We start from the raw sequence: 19,561 nt of genomic DNA, 5'->3' as shown, positions 1-19,561 counted from the left end.
GCAGACACCCAAAACGGAGAAAACGCAGATCTTCACTTTGGCCGGAGTTTTTAAAAAGATCCGTTTTCGTGTGGAAAAAACTCCGATTTCGTGTGGATGACAGGCCAAAACGTAGAAAAATATCTACGTTTTGGCAGATCCCCGGCTACGTGTGGACAAGGCCTAGGTTGCAACTGTTAATGACACTTCATGCCACCCAGTCAGATACAAAAGTTCTTGCAGAAATGTTCTTCTGAACACGTTTAAGCCAAGTAGCATTTCAGAATCAGTTTGTGCAATGTTGCAACAAAGCAATTTCTAGACAACTATTAGTTCTCTCTGCTTTGGCAAATTGTTCTGTTGTGGTGAGATTGGTTCCTTTGTTGTCCTGCATCAGTAATCTAGTCATGGTGAGACTCGTGCCTACCACAACTGAGAGTTCAGATGTGCCCAAACCAGAGAATTAAGAGTTCCTAGCTGAGCATCTCTGGGACGACACAGCGTCACTCATTACCCTGATGACATTTTAATAGCGGTCTGATTGGACTCTGTCTAGAAGGACATGTCCTTGTCATTTTCTGTTTAGTTGTGCTTACACATCTATTTCTTGCCATGTGAAATCTCTCCGACATAACTGCGAGCCCTCAGACTTGCTGCTGCAAGCGTCCGACCTCCTGCAGGCGCCAGGAGGTCCGACCTCCTGCAGGCGCCGGGAGGGTTTGGATTTAGGCCCGTCATGCTGGGCTCTGTAATCCACCAATGATGACTCAGGGATGTGTGGCTGTGTGTGGAGGGGGGTGGGTACTGTCCTGCTGCTGTCCCAGTTCCACCAAGTGAGATGAAGCCTGACATGATGCCCACTCTCCTTTTTCTGTGTGTCAGTCATGTCCAGCTCCATCAGCAGGAGGCCTCGCTGAGAAATGTCTCTGCAACACCAACAAATGGGATTCCCGAGCTTTCATTTGGCAATTTATTTAGAAATCCTTTTAATGAGCCGCTGAGATTTGTAAATGTTAAAAAGGGTTAGGGTTAGGGTTTGGGATTAGGATTAGGGTTTTCATAATATCTTTATATTTTGGTCCTTGATTGTATTTCTTTGGACTGTGGCTGATGTTTTTTACTAGTTTTCTTTCCAGACTTTCTACCTGACCACGACAGCATCTTATAAATCCATTGTTTGTTTTAAAATTGTGTAAAAGTGTCAATAAAAAATTAGAAAGACGTCCATCAGATAAGCAGTATCAGTTTTTAGGACAAGCGTTTAAGGTAAACGTTAATAAAATACCAGACAGAGGATCTGAGAGCTTTGAGATTGCTCTGTTTTCTGCCTGAAGGAAGAAGGGTGAACAGTTGGGTTGGGGGGGGGGGGGGGGGGGGGATTCATGAGCTTGGCTAGTTTCAAAAGACGCACCATGGTGGTAATAAAGCCGCCATGGTGTGCTCTTTGAATTCACTGTTGCGGCGAGACAAGGCGAGAATATTTTGCCATCTGTGCTGCCAAGTTGGATAGTAATATTACAGCAACGCCTGACTTTTATATGAAAATCACACCTTGGCACAATAGAGGTTGATGCAGTGATGATGTGTGTAATGTCTGCCGAGCCTTGCCTAGCAACAATATTTTCATTTCAAGGGACCTGGGAGCTTCTTGACTTTAGAGCTGAAGAACAGATCACCAGGAAGTTCATGGGGACTGTGAAGGACAACCACCGTTTGGAGAGGCTCACGAAAAACTCAAGGAGCGTCGCTTCAGTCAAGAAAAGTAACAAGTTACGTCCAAGCTAAAAGGATGTTGGTGACAGTGCGTTGACAGCTTGGATACCACCCCTTTTATACTGGCATCGCGTAACTGTTTGTGAAAAATGCAAGATCGCGCCACACTGCTTCCACAGGCTGACCAATCATGAATAACCAAAGGCTCTCTGATGCGACAAAGTGGTGCCACTGTTTATTTTCATGAGTTCTTCAGTTGCTGGTGTAAAAATCCTCTGAAAGAATTGTTGTCTTCCTCAAAGCAGTTTCCATGCCAGACAGTGGTTGAAAATGTCAGAACAACAACAGCACTGAGAGGCAGAGGGGGACATTTGAGAGTTAAATGTGAAGAAATGTGAAACCTACATGCAGACAGAAAAGGCTTTTAACCCCCCTGCTGTCATTTTCTCTGAGTCTTAACAGGCGTATTTACAAAACAACGCCGTTACATTGCCGAAACGCTGAAGCGGCATCAGGGACCCTTAGGTTGTTTATAAGTGGTCAGACCATGGCGGTAATGTTGCGCAATTGTGTCCTTTTTACAAAAGATTACGCAATGGCGGCATAAAGGGGGTATAGGGGCGGTTTCTGCACTGCCGCAGACTTCAGTTTAACTTGGCGATAACTTGCTTCTTATTGCGATCGAAGCCGCGCTCATTACGTTTTTTTTAACGAGCCTCTCCTAAAGGTGACTGTCCCACATTCCCCGTGTAGTCTCTGGTGACCTGACCTCCAGATCTAACAGAGTAATGCTCCAGGAACGCTGCATCACTCCAGATTATCATCTTAGCTGATTCTGTATACAAAAGTGAACCTTACAGCCTGTGTTTACTTTCGGTTCCAATGGGGTTGCCTGCTGGAGCTTAGCAGTAACTCCCCATGTAACCGTGACACCTCCGTCTGTTGCGCCAAGGCGCATTCACCATTTACGAGATGAGCAATTACCGCAGTATTACTACCAAGTGAAGTGGAACAAGTGCCACAAAATCACGCATTGTCATGCTGGCATGGCATGTTTTATAAGACACACCGTTTTGGTAATATTACGCCGATTTGCAGCGTGCCTTGTAAAAAGGCCTAACACAACCTGCCTTCCCTCCATCTATTGATGCATCTGTGCGCATTGACTTTGGTCCTTGCTAATGGCTCAGTCTGTAAATTGGTCAGTACGCAAACGAGAAAGTCTGGCTCGATTGTTGAGGTTTGTACTACTAGTGTCTCTAAAACACTGTTATATCTCAGTTTCAGACAAGGAAGAAAAACATTAAAGTTTAACTTTTTTGGCATCAAAAATGTTCACTTGATAAACCAAATATTTATAATATTTTTTCAGGCAGTTTAGTGTTGTAAATCTGCAAAAGGCCACCTGGTTGAAGGTGTGGGAAAGAACTGACCTTCTCAACATAGAAACCAGAAAGATAGACTTTAACATCCATCTCTAGATCCGATCCATGAGTCGCAGCTCAGCCAAGAGCAAATCATCAGCCCAGAGAGGTTTCAGTCCTCAACTTTTAATCCCTTTGACTGACGCCTTGACTCTGTGTCTCACTAACATTTAAGGGTAACTAAAGCAACAGCAAATTCACCCCGACTGATTTCTTTCCTCTTGTGAGTAATGCAGGCTCCACTCAGGCGGCTCCGTAATCCTGTGCATCATCCATCAAGACTCCATCAAAACTGGATTAGTGCTGAAGAAGTAGTTGGAAACTTTGGCTTTTAATAGTGGAACTTTGTCACATATTTAAATCTTTAATTATCTTTAGTAAAATCCGTCTTCTTCATAGTAATTAGGCTGATTTGACACATGGTGCATATAGGGCTCTTTAATGCAGGACTCCATAAGTGTAGTATTTCACAAGAAAGCTGAATGTAGTATGTACTCATGTTACCTAATGTTTAATTAAAGAGTTGGGTTAATTAGTCAAATATTAGGAATGGAAACTGAAATGACATTATAGTGTATCGCTAGAGAAATTAAATTACCAGAGAAGGTGTTGTTTTTCATCCCTTCAAAGCTACAATCTGGAGTTTCCCCCATCCATCCATCCATTTTCTTCCGCTTATTCAGAGTCGGGTTGCGAGAGAAGCAAAGTCGAGACTTCCCTCTCCCCGGCTACTTGGGCCAGCTCTTCCGGGGGAATCTCAAGATGTTCCCTGGCCAGGTGAGAGACATTGTCCCTCCAACGTGTCCTTGGTCTACCTTTAGGTCTCCTCCCAGTTGGATGTGCCCGGAAAACCTCAGCAGGGAGGCATCCAGGAGACATCCTGACCAAATGCCTGAGCCACCTCAACTGGCTCCTCTCGATGAGGAAGAGCAGCGAATCTACTCCGAGCCCCTCCCAGATGACAGAGCTTATCACCCTATCTCTAAGGGAGATCCCAGCCACTCTGTGAAGAAAACTCATTTCAGCCTCTTGTATCTGCAATCTCGTTCTGTCACTACCAAAAGCTTGTGACCATAGGTGAGGGTAGGAACGTAGATCGACCGGTAAATCGAGAGCTTCGCCTTCTGGCTCAGCTCTCTCTTCACCACAACAGACCAGCACAACACCCGCATCACTGCAGATGCAGCACCAATCCGCCTATCGATCTTGTGCTCCAGCTCTCCCTCACTCGTGAACAAGACCCCTAGATACTTAAACTCCTCCACTTTGGGCAGGACCCCATCTCTGATCCAGAGAAGGCATTTTACCCTTGGAGTTTCCCCTCTTTCAGAAATTACTGTCTAAATGATTTTTTAGAAATCAGTAAAAGTGATACTCTTACCTTGTACTATGACATATAGTGTGTGATACATAATTTTATTTTTGCAATCTCGGCCCCCGTCCCATAGCCTGATTTTCTTGACCTTTGCTAGGCGTTAGCGCTAGACACCCAATTCCACACAGCTATTAATCACAGTGCGTACACGCATGTTTGCAAAAGTATCAAGACTCATGTAAAATTGGTAACATTTCTTATGGCCATGTAAAATGTGTGTGTGTGTGTGTATATATATATATATATATGGCTCTGTACACCACCACAATGGATATCAAATGAAACGAACAAGATGTGCTTTAACTGCAGACTGTCAGCTTTTATTTGAGGGTATTTACATCCAAATCAGGTGAACGGTGTAGGAATTACAACAGCTTGCATATGTGCCTCCCACTTGTTAAGGGACCAAAAGTAATGGGACAGAATAAGAACCATAAATCAAACTTATACATTTCAATACTTGGTTGCAAATCCTTTGCAGCCAATTACAGCCTGAAGTCTGGAACACATAGACATCACCAGACGTTGGGTTTCATCCCTGGTGATGCTCTGCCAGGCCTCTACTGCAACAGTCTTCAGTTCCTGCTTGTTCCTGGGGCATTTTCCCTTCAGTTTTGTCTTCAGCAAGTGAAAAGCATGCTCAATCGGATTTAGGTCAGGTGATTGACTTGGCCATTGCAAAACAGTCCACTTCTTTCCCTTCAAAATCTCTTTGGTTGCTTTTGCAGTATGCTTTGGGTCATTGTCCGTCTGCACTGTGAAGCGCCGTCCAATGAGTTCTGAGGCATTTGGCTGAATATGAGCAGATAAAATTGCCCGAAACACTTCAGAATTCATCATGCTGCTTTTGTCAGCAGTCACATCATCAATAAATACAAGAGAACCAATTCCACTGGCAGCCATACATACCCACGCCATGACACTTCCAGCACCATGCTTCACTGATGAGGTGGAATGCTTAGGATCATGAGCAGTTCCTTTCCATCGCCATACTCTTCTCTTCCTATCACTCATCTGTCCATAGGGTGTTGTTCCAGAACTGTGAAGGCTTTTTTAGATGTTGTTTGGCAAACTCTAATCTGGCCTTCCGGTTTTTGTGGCTCACCAATGGTTTACATCTTGTAGTGAACCCTCTGTATTGGTGGAGTCTTCTCTTGATTGTTGACTTTGAGACAGATACACCTACCTCCTGGAGAGTGTTCTTGATCTGGCCAACTGTTGTGAAGGGTGTTTTCTTCACCAGGGAAAGGATTCTTCGGTCATCCACCACAGTTGTTTTCCGTGGTCTTCCGGGTCTTTTGGTGTTGCTGAGCTCACCGGTGCGTTCCTTCTTTCTGAGAATGTTCCAAACTGTTGTTTTGGCCACACCTAATGTTTTTGCTATCTCTGATAGATTTATTTTGTTTTTTTCAGCCTAATGATGGCTTGCTTCACTGATAGTGACAGCTCTTTGGGTCTCATCTTGACAGCTGACAGCAACAGATTCCAAATGCAAATAGCACACTTGAAATGAACTCTGGACCTTTTATCTGCTCATTGTAATTGGGATAATGAGGGAATAACACGCACCTGGCCATGAAACAGCTGAGAAGCCAAATGTCCCATTACTTTTGGTCCCTTAACAAGTGGGAGGCACTTATGCTAATTGTTGTAATTCCTACACCGTTCACCTGATTTGGATGTAAATACCCTCAAATAAAAGCTGACAGTCTGCAGTTAAAGCACATCTTGTTTGTTTCATTTGATATCCATTGTGGTGGTGTATAGAGCCAAAAATGTTAGCATTGTGTCAGTGTCCCAATATTTATGGACCTGACATATATATATATATATGTATATATATATATATATATATATATATATATATATATATGTATACATATATGTATACATATTATACATGCCTAAACAGCATAAAGTGAGAATAATAATTGTCAAACATTGTGTTTTAGCTCTGCTGGACAGCTGGAGTGTGCGTTAATGAACAACAGGTGTTACCTTCTGGAGTAATCACAGAAGTAGGAGGAGGGGATTAAGGTGCAATACATTTTTTCTGCCTCTAGATGGTGCCCTTTGAGAAAAAAACTCTGGATTCCTGTGTTCAAAGCTCACCAGGAACATGGCTAATGTTTATGTGTAATTCACTCGCCCTTAAGCTGATCCCGGTAATGACATGTTGATGATTTTAAGGCTATCATTGAATCGTGATCTTCAGTTATTACGACTCAAGAAGATTTTAATTTACTAACTGATCTAAATTAGCTCTAACATTAACCTTTTGAATCAAGTTAGACCATTTAAAAAGTTTCATAGCAAATTTCATCGGGCTTTAGAGCTTCCTCATGAAACTGGCCTATTGAGGCCTCCACAACACAGAGGAACCCATCTTCACCAGTCATAAAGTGATCGGTGTCTCAACGGTGTACAAACCTTCAGTTGAAGCCAGTTTAAATGACACCTCTTGTTGGGTGCGTCAGTAATCCCCCAGTTGTGTGTTTGTCACCAGGTCAGGCAATGGATGAATAATGTATAGGGAGGCATCTGACTGAGGGGCTCGGTAAAGGTGGCGCTCCTTGAATAATGGCAAACAAGTGCTCTGGCTGACATTTCAGAGGAGATGTGGAGAGAAGCAGGGAGGTGATGACATGGGGAGAGACAGGGAGTCCGATTACTCATTCAAGTACGAGCTCGGTTTGTTTACAGTCTAACAAATTGTGCGAAAATTCCATTGCATGGGAATGGTAAACACCCCTAAACCATCGGTCTGAAGTTATTACAAGTTTAGCCTTTCAGAGACACGGTGAACATCTGGAGAGTCTTTGGTTAAGTGTGTGTTTTACTAAAATAACTCTAATTTGTTTCTGACTGATCAGATTCTAGGTAAACGTAAACTTGTCTATCAAAGAGAATAACTCAACGTTGATTTCCAGTTTGTGACATATGGTACGGTTTCAAGTCTGAAACATCCTAGGATTATTTATTCTTCTTAGATATAGAAATAACAAAATAGTTTTAGCATTAGCACGTTAGCTGTGTTAGCTCGTCCTTCGGCAAGTTAATCAACATCTGTTGACTTCAGTCAACAAATTTAGCTTTAAATCTGTCTGAAGCAACACATTTCATACATTCTGACTTAACTGACGACTGCTTTGTGAACAAGATCAGCTCTCTGACCACAAATCCCTTTTCAGACTCAAAATGTGATCGATTGCATGCTAGTGATTAGTTAGATTACAGCTGTCGGGAATTTAAACAATAGACAGGAAACACAAACAGGCGAAAAAAACTGAAAATTAAGATTTATGGCTGTTTAAAATTTGATCCTATTCATCCTGAAGCTTTTAGTTGTGTCTGTCCACGAATCCCAGAAGAAGAAGCTGATCGTTATCGCTGTAGGAGCGTAACTTCCAGCCTGCAACTTACACTCGATCTGATTCACGCTGCTGCGTTTTGCCCTTGGGCGATGTCTGCGGCCTTGCGCTGGGAGAGATAACCCGATCTCCGCTCCTCTCGCTCAGAGTCCAATTTAGCAGCTCAGAACTATGAATAAATCTAACACTACATAATTGAATTCATCAGACAGAGCAGAATCTCAAGGTTAGGCTCAAATTCAAAATCCATCTTCTAGCCTGAACAATGATAACATATTATCATCAATCTAAAGAAAGTGAAAAAAAACCTAAATTACTTATTTTTCAGTACTTATCACTCATATTCAAGTATAAATACTCAAAATTACAAGCTTTGTGGAGGTAATTGATCATCTTTCTTCTCCAACCAGACTTCTAATATCCATTAATTGTTTAGATGTGTTCCTTAGTAATTATTCAGCATAGTTTCTTAATTATTCCAGCGAATGTGTTTTGTTGTGTGCATAATTCATCAAGGGGGGGTGTAGTGAGAGAGTGAGAGCTGGGAGAGTCCACTAATAGGAGAGAAAAGGTTTTGAATACCAATACGTGTGTGTGTGTGTGTGTGTGTGTGTGTGTGTGTGTGTGTGTGTGTGTGTGTGTGTGTGTGTGTGTGTGTGTGTGTGCGCGCACACGCACGCACACTTTTCTGCCCTCACTCACATCCCGTCTGGATCGAAACCCTGCCCTTCCTGTCCTAAAATAAACCCACCTTGGGATGTGGAGGACCTTGCACAGAGTGCTGATTGTTACACCTTTTGATTTTTTCCTCCATCTGTGTGCAAACTGGCTCTTTAAAAAACACGTAGAAACCGGTTTGAGAAGTGTTCTTAGACATTATTTCATCGTGTTTTAAGCGGCCAGTGCTGTCAATATTTGCATTATCAGCATGATGTTGTGATTGAGGTATGCACATCGTCTCACCTAAACAATGAAACATTCAAAGCATGAATGATGATTTATTAAAAATGGACAAAACCCCTGCAAGACATGATTATTTTACCTATGTTGTAAACTATCCGTCCAGATCCTAAAGCAGCAAAGCAGGCCAGATCATCACACTACCACCACCATGTTTCACTGTTGGTGAGATGTTGTTGTTTTTTTCTTCTTTATTTTTAATGTGTACATTGTGGGACACACACCCCAGCCAGCATACATAGGTGGGCTCCATATGCAGAATAAATATGGGTAAACGGTATGGGTCAAGCCGGTTTTGTCCTGGATTTTCATGGTGGCCCCACAGGGGTACACCCACATAGATTTTAATGGACCCATGTATTAGTCAAACCATCTGGGTCCCTGTGAAAACCAATGTAAGACTATTGGGACTCATACTGTTTGCCCAGATATATTCCATATTGGGTCCACCTATGTGTGCTAGCTTGGAAAAAGTGCCCCTGAAGTTCTTTTTGGAACAATTAGAAGCCCCCACCCATTTCTTTCCCACTGAATCATGACTTCTAACTTTAGCCAAGTGAGGCCTACAGGGCTTTAGATATCACTCTGAGTTCACTTCTTCTGAATTCCAGAGCATGATGTGTCACTTTTTGAGATCTTTTAGCATCTTCATGTCGTCAGACAGGTTGTATTGACATGTTTATTTTATATATTTTTTTTTATTTCTTTAAATCTGGCAGTAATCAGACCTGGTGGCTGGTGAAAATGCGTTTCAGAGAGGGTGCAGGAGAAACGGTGAATTTTGTGGCTGTGTTGTGGCTGTCCAGGTGCTTACATACTTTGGCCACTAGATGTCCCTAAAACACGAGTATAGAGCTGCTGTTTAGGAGCCCTTTTGAAACTTGCAGTAAGCTGAAAGACTAAAAGCTGTTTCAGACCATTTTCACTCTCAGTCATGAATGCATATTTGAGCTTTTTTAAGTCCTGATTTTATTGTTTATTATTTCTAACATAATTCCTGTTTAATCTCTCCCTTCCAGCTCATAGTGGAGAAGACCACAGACTTCCCCTCTGCTGAGTTCTCTCTAGTGGAGGATGTGGCTCTGCACTTCACCTGTTTGATGGACAGGCTGAACGAGCAGCGTCTCTTCCAGCCTGACCTGTGCGACGTTGACATCATCCTGGTGCATCAGCACAGCACCTTCCCAGCCCATAAAGGAGTGCTGGCAGCTTATAGCCCCTTCTTCCACTCTCTTTTTGCTCAGAGCAAACAGCTACGGCGAGTGGACTTGTCACTGGACGCCCTAACATCTCAGGGCTTACAGCAGATCCTCAACTTCATCTACACCTCCAAGCTGCTGGTGAGCAGCAGCACAGTTCGTGATGTGCTTAATGCCGCCACCCTGCTTCAGATGAGCGACATTGCGGCTTCCTGCCGCGATCTCATCAGCAGCCACTCCTTGAGAACCACCTGCAGAGACATGGCCAATCAGGAGGACCCAGCTGTCGTGGCAATGCCTCCCAGCCAGCTCTACCGGGAAATCAAACAGGAGTCAGACCTCGGCAGGGTGTACACGAGAGAAGGCAGCAGCCCGTTCTCTGTAGGGGTGAAGGAGCTGAAGGAGGAGGGTGCAGTGGGCGTGGCCAGCATGGGCGTGGCTGCTTCATGTAAAGTGGAGGCCAATGGAGAGAAGTCGAAAACAGCCTCCTTCAACAGAAACCAGATCATCGTAGAGGTCAACCTCAACAATCAGACCTTGAACGTCTCAAAGGGATCCGAGGGATCTGCCACCGTCACGGAGTCCATGTTTGGTCGTCGCCATGATGAGCAGGACTCTGAGGGCGATGAGGACAATGATGCTGAAAATATCGGAGTTGGAGAAGAGGATGTAGAAGTTTTAAAGAGGACGGACTTATTGGGGCAAAGCAGTGAAGAGGAAGATGAGGAGGAGGAGGAGGAAGAGGAGAACACTCTTAACATTCCAGGATTAGAGCAGCCTGTTGTTATGGATCGACCTCGCCGGGGCACCAGAGCCCTGACGTTGGCGGGAACCGCCGCCTCCATGCGCCAGACGCTCGCAGAGGCCACGCTGGCCAACCAGCGGCAGGCTGGGAAGGGAACGCTGGACATGGAGGGCCTGGGTCAAAAGGTCAGACTGGAGGAGAAACAGCACTTCCCGTGTAAGAGGTGCCCTCGCATCTTCAACAACCGCTGGTACCTGGAGAAGCACATGAATGTGACTCACAACCGCATGCAGATCTGCAGCAACTGTGGGAAACGCTTCCTTCTGGAGAGCGAGCTGCTGCTGCACCAGCAGACGGACTGTGAGAGGAGCATTCAGGTAGGATTCTGCTGGAAATCACACCTTTTCAAAGAAACGATTAAAGCCATTTAAAGTCACTCAACATTCTATAATTACTAAACCGGTTTAATACGTCCCACCCCCTCTGCACTAAGCTGCTGGACTCCTACTGTGGGTTTGAAGATTATTCCCTGCTTTAATCTGCTAATTGCCTATTTTTATTTTTTTGCACCACAGCGGATGTTTAAGCACACACCTCCATTATGTTCAGGATGCTAATCTCTCCCCTCACTTTTGTGTGTTTCGCTAAGTGTGTGGCATGCGGCAAGGCCTTCAAGAAGCTGTGGTCGTTGCACGAGCACAACAAGATCATCCACGGCTACGCGGAGAAGAAGTTCTCATGCGAGATTTGCGAGAAGAAGTTTTACACCATGGCTCATGTCAGGAAGCACATGGTCGGTGAGTGGAAGTGCAGTTTTCCGTCCTCCGGGCCGGACTAGTTGTACAGGATTTGTTTGACCAGGAAACAAGGAGAGATGTTATTTTTTTCTTTTGTTTGAATAAACAAATATTCAAAGAATATTGTCAAGAGTATAATTTTTCTCAAAAGATTAGACATTTACTGCAGCAATGGGATATTAGGAGAATGTGTTCTTGTTGAGAGTTTATTAGAAGCCTGACCTGGGATCAGATTATGATCATACCTGAGCTTGTAAGGTTACATCTGAATGAATGACAGTAGTTCTGCAACAATGTTCTTTGGAAAGATGAGACCAAAGTAAAGATGTTTACTCATAATGCACTGCACCATGTTTATAAAGTTACATTTCAGAAGAAACAGCTCTTATAGCAATCAGCATGGCGGAGTAGGAATGATGGTTTGTGATAGTTTTTATCGAATATATCATAACATGGAATCTGCTCTGTTATTTTTTTACTTCTCAGGTTAAATTTGACAGAATTATTAATCTGATAAAGATTTAATTGTTATTATTAGCATACTACAGAAGAGGATTAGTGCCTATGAAAAAAAAGTATACTGATTTTTTAATCTCTGATTTGTGAGATTAAAGTCCGAATTATCTGGAATGAATAAAAATGCTTAGATTAAAATCAGAATTAGTTTTTTTTTCCTGTTTTCATTCTTTTTTTATTTTTTAAAAGCCCTATTACACTTACAGTTGTTCCAATATGTAAAACTTTTTTTTTCAGGACTGTAGAATAAATATTTTGTTTTAATTTAATTTTATATATTTTTCTTGTAGAGGAAGAAATTCCAGAGTCATAAGGAATGTAGAACTTAATTGCCTTTTAATCAGATTTAGTTCTCTAAAAAAATGATGTTTAAAAATGGCATCAAATCCAGAGAATATACAGTACCAGTTAAAGTCCTCCCATTGAAAATGAATATATATTTGTGTGTATGTGTGTGTGTGTGTGTGTGTGTGTGTGTGTGTGTGTGTGTGTGTGTGTGTGTGTGTGTGTGTGTGTGTGTGTGTGTGTGTGTGTGTGTGTGTGTGTGTGCGCGCGCAGCCCACACTAAGGACATGCCGTTCACCTGTGAGACGTGTGGGAAGTCGTTCAAGCGCAGCATGTCCCTGAAGGTTCACTCCCTCCAGCACTCGGGAGAGAAACCCTTCAAGTGTGAGGTCTGGGCTCTGTCTAAATGCTGCAGCTTTCACTTTTAATTCCCCATCACATGATCGGTTTTGTCCTCCTCTTTTAAAAGTCTGCCGTGTCCCGTTTCAGAACTGCAGCGAGCGTTTCCAGTATAAATACCAGCTGCGTTCCCACATGAGCATCCACATCGGACACAAGCAGTTTATGTGCCAGTGGTGCGGGAAGGACTTCAATATGAAGCAATACTTTGATGAGCACATGAAGACACACACTGGTGAGTCATATCTGGCACAGGTTTTGTAGTTTTTCAAAAACTGGTTGTTGTTGAACGGCCTGGTTTCACCTGATCTGTCCAGTCCAACACATTAGCATAGATTTTATGCACCGATCAGAACCTCCCTGCACCTGATTGCTCATTTTCAGGCAACCAAACTGGACTTGTCAGCTTGATTTATGTAGGCTGACAAAGCTCAATAATAAATCATTGTTTACTTGTTATTTTTTAAATACAATCAGTCAATCTGAGTTTCACAGGCAGGCAAAACCTGAAATCTACTTAGATTGCCTAGATTTCCTGCATTAGTCTTCGATTGGAAATAGAGAAACGCTCAATTTAGAAAATCCATTCAGTTACGTTTCACTGAAAATTAGCATTCAAGGACTCACACATCTTGGCTCACGACAGGGAAGGCTGTTTTTGATATACAGTGGGGCAAAAAAGTATTTAGTCAGCCACCGATTGTGCAAGTTCTCCCACTTAAAATGATGACAGAGGTCAGTAATTTTCATCATAGGTACACTTCAACTGTGAGAGACAGCATGTGAAAAAAAATCCATGAATTCACATGGCAGGATTTTTAAAGAATTTATTTGTAAATCAGGGTGGAAAATAAGTATTTGGTCACTTCAAACAAGGAAAATCTCTGGCTCTCACAGACCTGTAACGTCTTCTTAAAGAAGCTTTTCTGTCCTCCACTCGTTACCTGTATTAATGGCACCTGTTTGAACTCATTATCTGTATAAAAGACACCTGTCCACAGCCTCAAACAGTCAGACTCGAAACTCCACTATGGCCAAGACCAAAGAGCTTTCGAAGGACACCAGGAAAAGAATTGTAGACCTGCACCAGACTGGGAAGAGTGAATCTACAATAGGCAAGCAGCTTGGTGTGAAAAAATCAACTGTGGGAGCAATTATCAGAAAATGGAAGACATACAAGACCACTGATAATCTCCCTCGATCTGGGGCTCCATGCAAGATCTCGTCCCGTGGGGTCAAAATGATCATGAGAACGGTGAGCAAGAATCCCAGAACAACACGGGGGGACCTGGTGAATGACCTGCAGAGAGCTGGGACCATAGTAACAAAGGTCACCATCAGTAACACACTACAACGGCAGGGAATCAAATCCTGCAGTGCCAGACGTGTTCCGCTGCTGAAGCCAGTGCATGTCCAGGCCCGTCTGAAGTTTGCCAGAGAGCACATGGATGATACAGCAGAGGATTGGGAGAATGTCATGTGGTCAGATCAAACCAAAGTAGAACTTTTTGGTATAAACTCAACTCGTTGTGTTTGGAGGAAGAAGAATACTGAGTTGCATCCCAAGAACACCATACCTACTGTGAAGCGTGGGGGTGGGAACATCATGCTTTGGGGCTGTTTTTCTGCTAAGGGGACAGGACGGCTGATCCGTGTTAAGGACAGAATGAATGGGGCCATGTATCGTGAGATTCTGAGCCAAAACCTCCTTCCATCAGTGAGAGCTTTGAAGATGAAACGTGGCTGGGTCTTCCAACACGACAATGATCCCAAACACACCGCCCGGGCAACAAAGGAGTGGCTCCGTAAGAAGCATTTGAAAGTCCTGGAGTGGCCTAGCCAGTCTCCAGACCTCAACCCCATAGAAAATCTGTGAAGGGAGTTGAAAGTCCGTGTTGCTCGGCGACAGCCCCAAAACATCACTGTTCTCGAGAAGATCTGCATGGAGGAATGGGCCAAAATACCAGCTACTGTGTGTGCAAACCTGGTAAAGACCTATAGTAATCGTTTGACCTCTGTTATTGCCAACAAAGGTTATGTTACAAAGTATTGAGTTGAATTTTTGTTATTGACCAAATACTTATTTTCCACCCTGATTTACAAATAAATTCTTTAAAAATCCTGCCATGTGAATTCATGGATTTTTTTCCACATTCTGTCTCTCACAGTTGAAGTGTACCTATGATGAAAATTACTGACCTCTGTCATCATCTTAAGTGGGAGAACTTGCAAAATCGGTGGCTGACTAAATACTTTTTTGCCCCACTGTAGCATCCATGACAGAACAGAACACGCCTTGGCTAGTAGAAGCTAACCATTAGCAATAGCGACTTCACAACATGGCTGAACTCCTTCAGGCTTGTGAAAATTTGTGGAGATAAAACATCAACGCAAACAGATTCAACGGTAGAGTTGCATTGCTGTTGGCCAATCAGATGCAGGATGTCCAAATATCAGGAAATAAGACTTCAAATCCCGCCGTCTTCTGCTCCCCTCTTCTTTGGCTCATTTCTACTTCCTGTAACAGGAACACCTGAAGTCTTGTCCCACAGAGACTGACTCACAAGTTGTACATTTAAACTAAAGACCACTGCAATTGTCATGAAAAAACAAGTACACTTGGCCTTTACAGTAACACTAGTTTTTTAAACTTTAAGCTAGAGCTTTACCATTGATCTCAATGATTGTTGAGATAGAAACTAGATCAGTTTCATGCTTGACACCACTCAGCTGCCCTCTGCTGACCAAAAACAGCCCTTGATAGTTTTGTAGAGCGGGTAGGTGTCCTAGAGGGCACTCTATACCTGCTTTGCAGATGTTAGCTATAATGTTAGTGGTTAGCATTTTCCGTTTGCCGATCGTCAATAGAAAGCACAAGAATAAGCAAAACAAGAAGTGTGTTATTTTTGTTGGCACCAAGTCGGAGCCTGGAAGTAAAATTAAGAGATTTATGTCTTTGGAGGAAAAGTGAAGAGCTAAAACTAAAGTGAATATGAGCGTGGTCTACTGCTTTGAGGAAGGAGGCTACAAAGTCATGTCGCTGCTGGACTTGTAAGTAACATTTTTTGTCCAACAGTGTGGACCTTTTTAATTTGTGGTTTATTTTAGTATGAGTTGATTCGTGTTAGCTCATTGTTAGCGCTAGCTACAGCAGGCTTCAGCAGGGTTGTTTATAGCAGTTGTAATTCCAGTTTCAACCAGTAGGGTGGAAACAGGAAACTGCCCAGTGTTATTTTAAGAACCATGAGGTTTATCATGTGTGGTAGAACAACGTAGTAAATTTCAAACGTGTCCTGCAGGAGAGAAGCCGTACATCTGTGAGATCTGTGGGAAAAGCTTCACCAGCCGGCCCAACATGAAGCGCCACCGCCGCACCCACACCGGAGAGAAGCCGTACCCGTGTGAGGTATGCGGCCAGCGCTTCCGCTTCTCCAACATGCTAAAAGCCCACAGGGAGAAGTGCTTCCGCGTCAGCAACCCGATGGTCTCGGACTGCAGCAACCCCCTCGGTCTCATCCGGCCCATCATGGACTCTCCCGCCACGCCCATCACCATGCCTGCCGCTGCCTCCAGTCCCCAGTTACCCCTACCGCCGCCTTTGTTCTCTGCTGGTAGGATAAACTCCAACAACTAACAGATCTTTGTAGCATCTGAAGCACTTTGTGAGAGAAGGAGAGATGCACCTCTGTGATGCAGAGGAAAGAACTGAGAAAAAGGACAATTATTTTTACTTAAAGACAGTAGATAACCTCAGACCAGCTCAGTCCCACTTTTATTTGATCAGACATTGATTGTAGCGTCTGCTTCAAAATAATTTTCTCTCAAATAGAAATAAGGACTTTTTTTAAAGTGTTTGCCAAAATGTAGCGAGCAGCTCTGGTTTGACCCAGCATTAACCAAAAGCTGAACGTGTACATGTGTGTCACCTCCAATAATCCAACCTGCTATAGGGAAAATAACATTACATTACATTAATATCTGAACCTGCACCTTCAGTTTAACTGCACTCATATTTAAAATGTACTCCTAACTGTTTCATCTGATATAATTGTGATTGTGTGTAACTCGTGGCACGTTTCTAAGAGAAGTTTGAGGTGTGTGTGTGTGTGTGTGTGTGTGTGTGTGTGTGTGTGTGTGTGTGTGTGTGTGTGTGTGTGTGTGTGTGTGTGTGTGTGTGTGTGTGTGTGTGTGTTGGGGGTGTTAGCATATAAGCTAGTTCAATCTAATCCTAAAACATTTTGCCTGTTAGTCTACTATCATAATTTACTCAAACCGGCAGTATAGTTGCACTATAGACCGAGTTATAATGTTATTAAAAATGTTGCAGCTTATTCTTTTTTCAACTAAAAGTCCTTTGTATCATGAGATTGCAGGATAGAAAAAAACTTGGCTAATTCAGCATATCTTGTATATAATATTCAATTACGATGTAGAACAGTAAAACAATAAACCGCTTTTTTATTAACATAAGATTTGTCCATGAAGTTTGAGGCTACGTCGCTAAAGCTCCATTTATTAGATTTTCTTCTTTATAGGATCTAAGCTCACTATAAAGTGGACTAGTGTAGAAAGATTATGAACGATTAATATCTCAGCCAGTGGTGTTCCAACATTTGTCCAATTGGGAATAAACATAAGCCAAAAATAGTCCAATTTTAACAAAATAGGATTAAATTGTTTGTTTTTACAGATATAAAATGGTTCTCATCTCTTGGTCCTGAGAATTAGTTTTGTTTAATTATCAGCTACAAGAACAAGATCTGGGTCATTTATTTTTGTATGTTTGGTAAATAATATGCACAAGTCCGATTTTTGGGAGGAGTTTATCTTCCAAAAAGTTAAATAAAAAGCAAAAAATGTGGTTTATAAAAACAAAAACGTTGTGTTGCATTCAAGGTTTTCAATATAAAAAATATGCATGCTGCAAATTGGAGACTTCAGATTTTTATCTGTTGTAGATTTCTCATTTAACAACCTCAGTTTAAAAAAAAAGATATACTTATGGCCAGATTGACGGGCTAATGGCTAGTTCAAGCTGGTCCAGGACTGGCGTCTGCTATGTTTAGCTTCAGCTGCAAAGCTGTTCATGCAAATACATTTTTATAACTGTCTAAATGTCAAATTATTTGTGCACAAATATAATAGGTTAGATTTCCTGTTCAAAGTGACTTGGGTTTGATTTTTAGCATCTAACCAGAAGCTAGCTAGTTCTAGCATCCGACACGCAGAACTTTGTTGATTAAAAAAAATGTAAAGCATGATAGAAACGTGTGTGCACAAACATTACAAGACAACTATCATGTTGTTCCTGATTAGACTAGCCGTTAGCTCGTCAGTGAGGTCATAATTTAGCTTTTTCTTCTCAGTGAGGCTGTTCAAAGAGACTTCTATACTTAAAACCCGCCTCTGAACTTAAAATAAAAAAAAATTTCTCCTTAGCTAAGCTTGCAGCTGGTTAAACAATAAACGTGTACAAGTGGTGTCACAAATTTCCTTCAGCTCTCTCAGCCTAAATGCAAATAACAGTTTCAGATGTGATTAGAGTCTGTGTGCACTATTGAAAAGCTCCCAATCACCTTAATGTAGCCCACTTGTAGTGTAGCATTAACTCGATATACAGTTGTGTTTTAATTTTTGCTGATTAAATAGAGAAATGTGTCCCATGTGCGTCTGAGCTGGTGCTACGGAAAGCCAAAGTTTCTTTAAACATAATAGGTTGTTTGTCATTTTCAATTTCAGGCTAAGTTTAGCTCTTTATTAGTGAAATTCATTTCTCTGTTTTTTTACAACAACAATACATATTTCTGTTTTTTATTATTTAATCTAATTTCTTCAGGACAGAAAAATATGTTTATGTGGAAAAAATAAGTTATGAAAATGTCTAAGGGCTCTAGTTGTGTCTGATCCCAGATCTGTGCATTTGTTACACTACCGTAGGTATTAAACAAGAGCCTAAATTAGTAATGCTTAATAATGGTACATTAGAGTTTTTAGACTCATTTAAAGCACTTCTTTTGTTTGTTTGTTTTTGCTGCTTTGTACAGAATCAAGAATAACTCCAGTTTAGCCATAGTGGGAAGAGAGAGAGAGAGAGAGAGAGAGAGAGAGAGAGACAACGTTTCGCAAATGAGCAGAAATTTGAGCCTATTTTTGTCATTTAAGCCTGTTTTTGTCCAAAAGAATAAAAAAAAAACATTTTATTCTCAAAGTAAAATGTGCAAAACAAGGTTAGAAACAACAAAAATGTATATAAACGTGTAGCCATACCTTAAATGTACTTCCTGGTATTTAATCTGCACTATAAGAAATGAAATTTTGAGTGGAAGTTTTGTGGCAACTGACTGTTGATTCTCTATAAGAAGCCTCTAGCTGTTATTGGATAAACATTTATTGGATAAACATTTGTTATTTTAAACATACAGATATCTGTTTTCCACTTTTCAGAGAAGTTTTGATTAACTGTGGCTTGTGTATTTGCCTTATACTTGTATGGATTTATGAATTTTTGTTTGTTTGTGTGGAAAATGATAGCAGCTGATTGTAAAGGAGAATTAATGGCGAACACTACTGATTAACGCACTTTTGATTTTGTCGTTCATGTTTGAGTGAACGCGTATCATAAGTCTCCACCCACTCAAGCACCAAATAACAGACAATAATATTTTAAGAGAAGACAGTAAGGGTAAACACTACAGGATTTAATACCTGGGGAATAAATATCAGAGGTGCGTTTTTATTTTAGGATCTTAAAAATGTCTCATTTGTTTACACAGAGGGGGAGGGGCATAAAACACGTTT

General features: G+C 42.0%; 1 protein-coding gene across 1 annotated transcript in view; it reads left to right on the top strand.

The window, feature by feature from the left end:
* Positions 1 to 16,543, top strand: part of zbtb47b (zinc finger and BTB domain containing 47b) — a 26,767-nt gene extending 10,224 nt beyond the window's left edge. The window contains exons 2-6 of the mRNA XM_015955150.3: positions 9,842 to 11,143; positions 11,416 to 11,563; positions 12,638 to 12,753; positions 12,854 to 12,998; positions 16,063 to 16,543. Coding sequence (XP_015810636.3) covers positions 9,842 to 11,143; positions 11,416 to 11,563; positions 12,638 to 12,753; positions 12,854 to 12,998; positions 16,063 to 16,397 — 2,046 coding nt within the window. The 3' untranslated portion in view covers positions 16,398 to 16,543. The remainder of the gene's footprint in view (positions 1 to 9,841; positions 11,144 to 11,415; positions 11,564 to 12,637; positions 12,754 to 12,853; positions 12,999 to 16,062) is intronic.
* The last annotated feature ends 3,018 nt before the right edge of the window (positions 16,544 to 19,561 follow it).

This window comes from Nothobranchius furzeri, chromosome 7 (assembly GCF_043380555.1).
Source record: "Nothobranchius furzeri strain GRZ-AD chromosome 7, NfurGRZ-RIMD1, whole genome shotgun sequence".
In the NCBI taxonomy this organism is placed as follows: domain Eukaryota; kingdom Metazoa; phylum Chordata; class Actinopteri; order Cyprinodontiformes; family Nothobranchiidae; genus Nothobranchius; species Nothobranchius furzeri.
The sequence above is the reverse complement of the archived record's forward strand: the minus strand, read 5'-3'. Positions and strand labels throughout refer to the sequence as shown.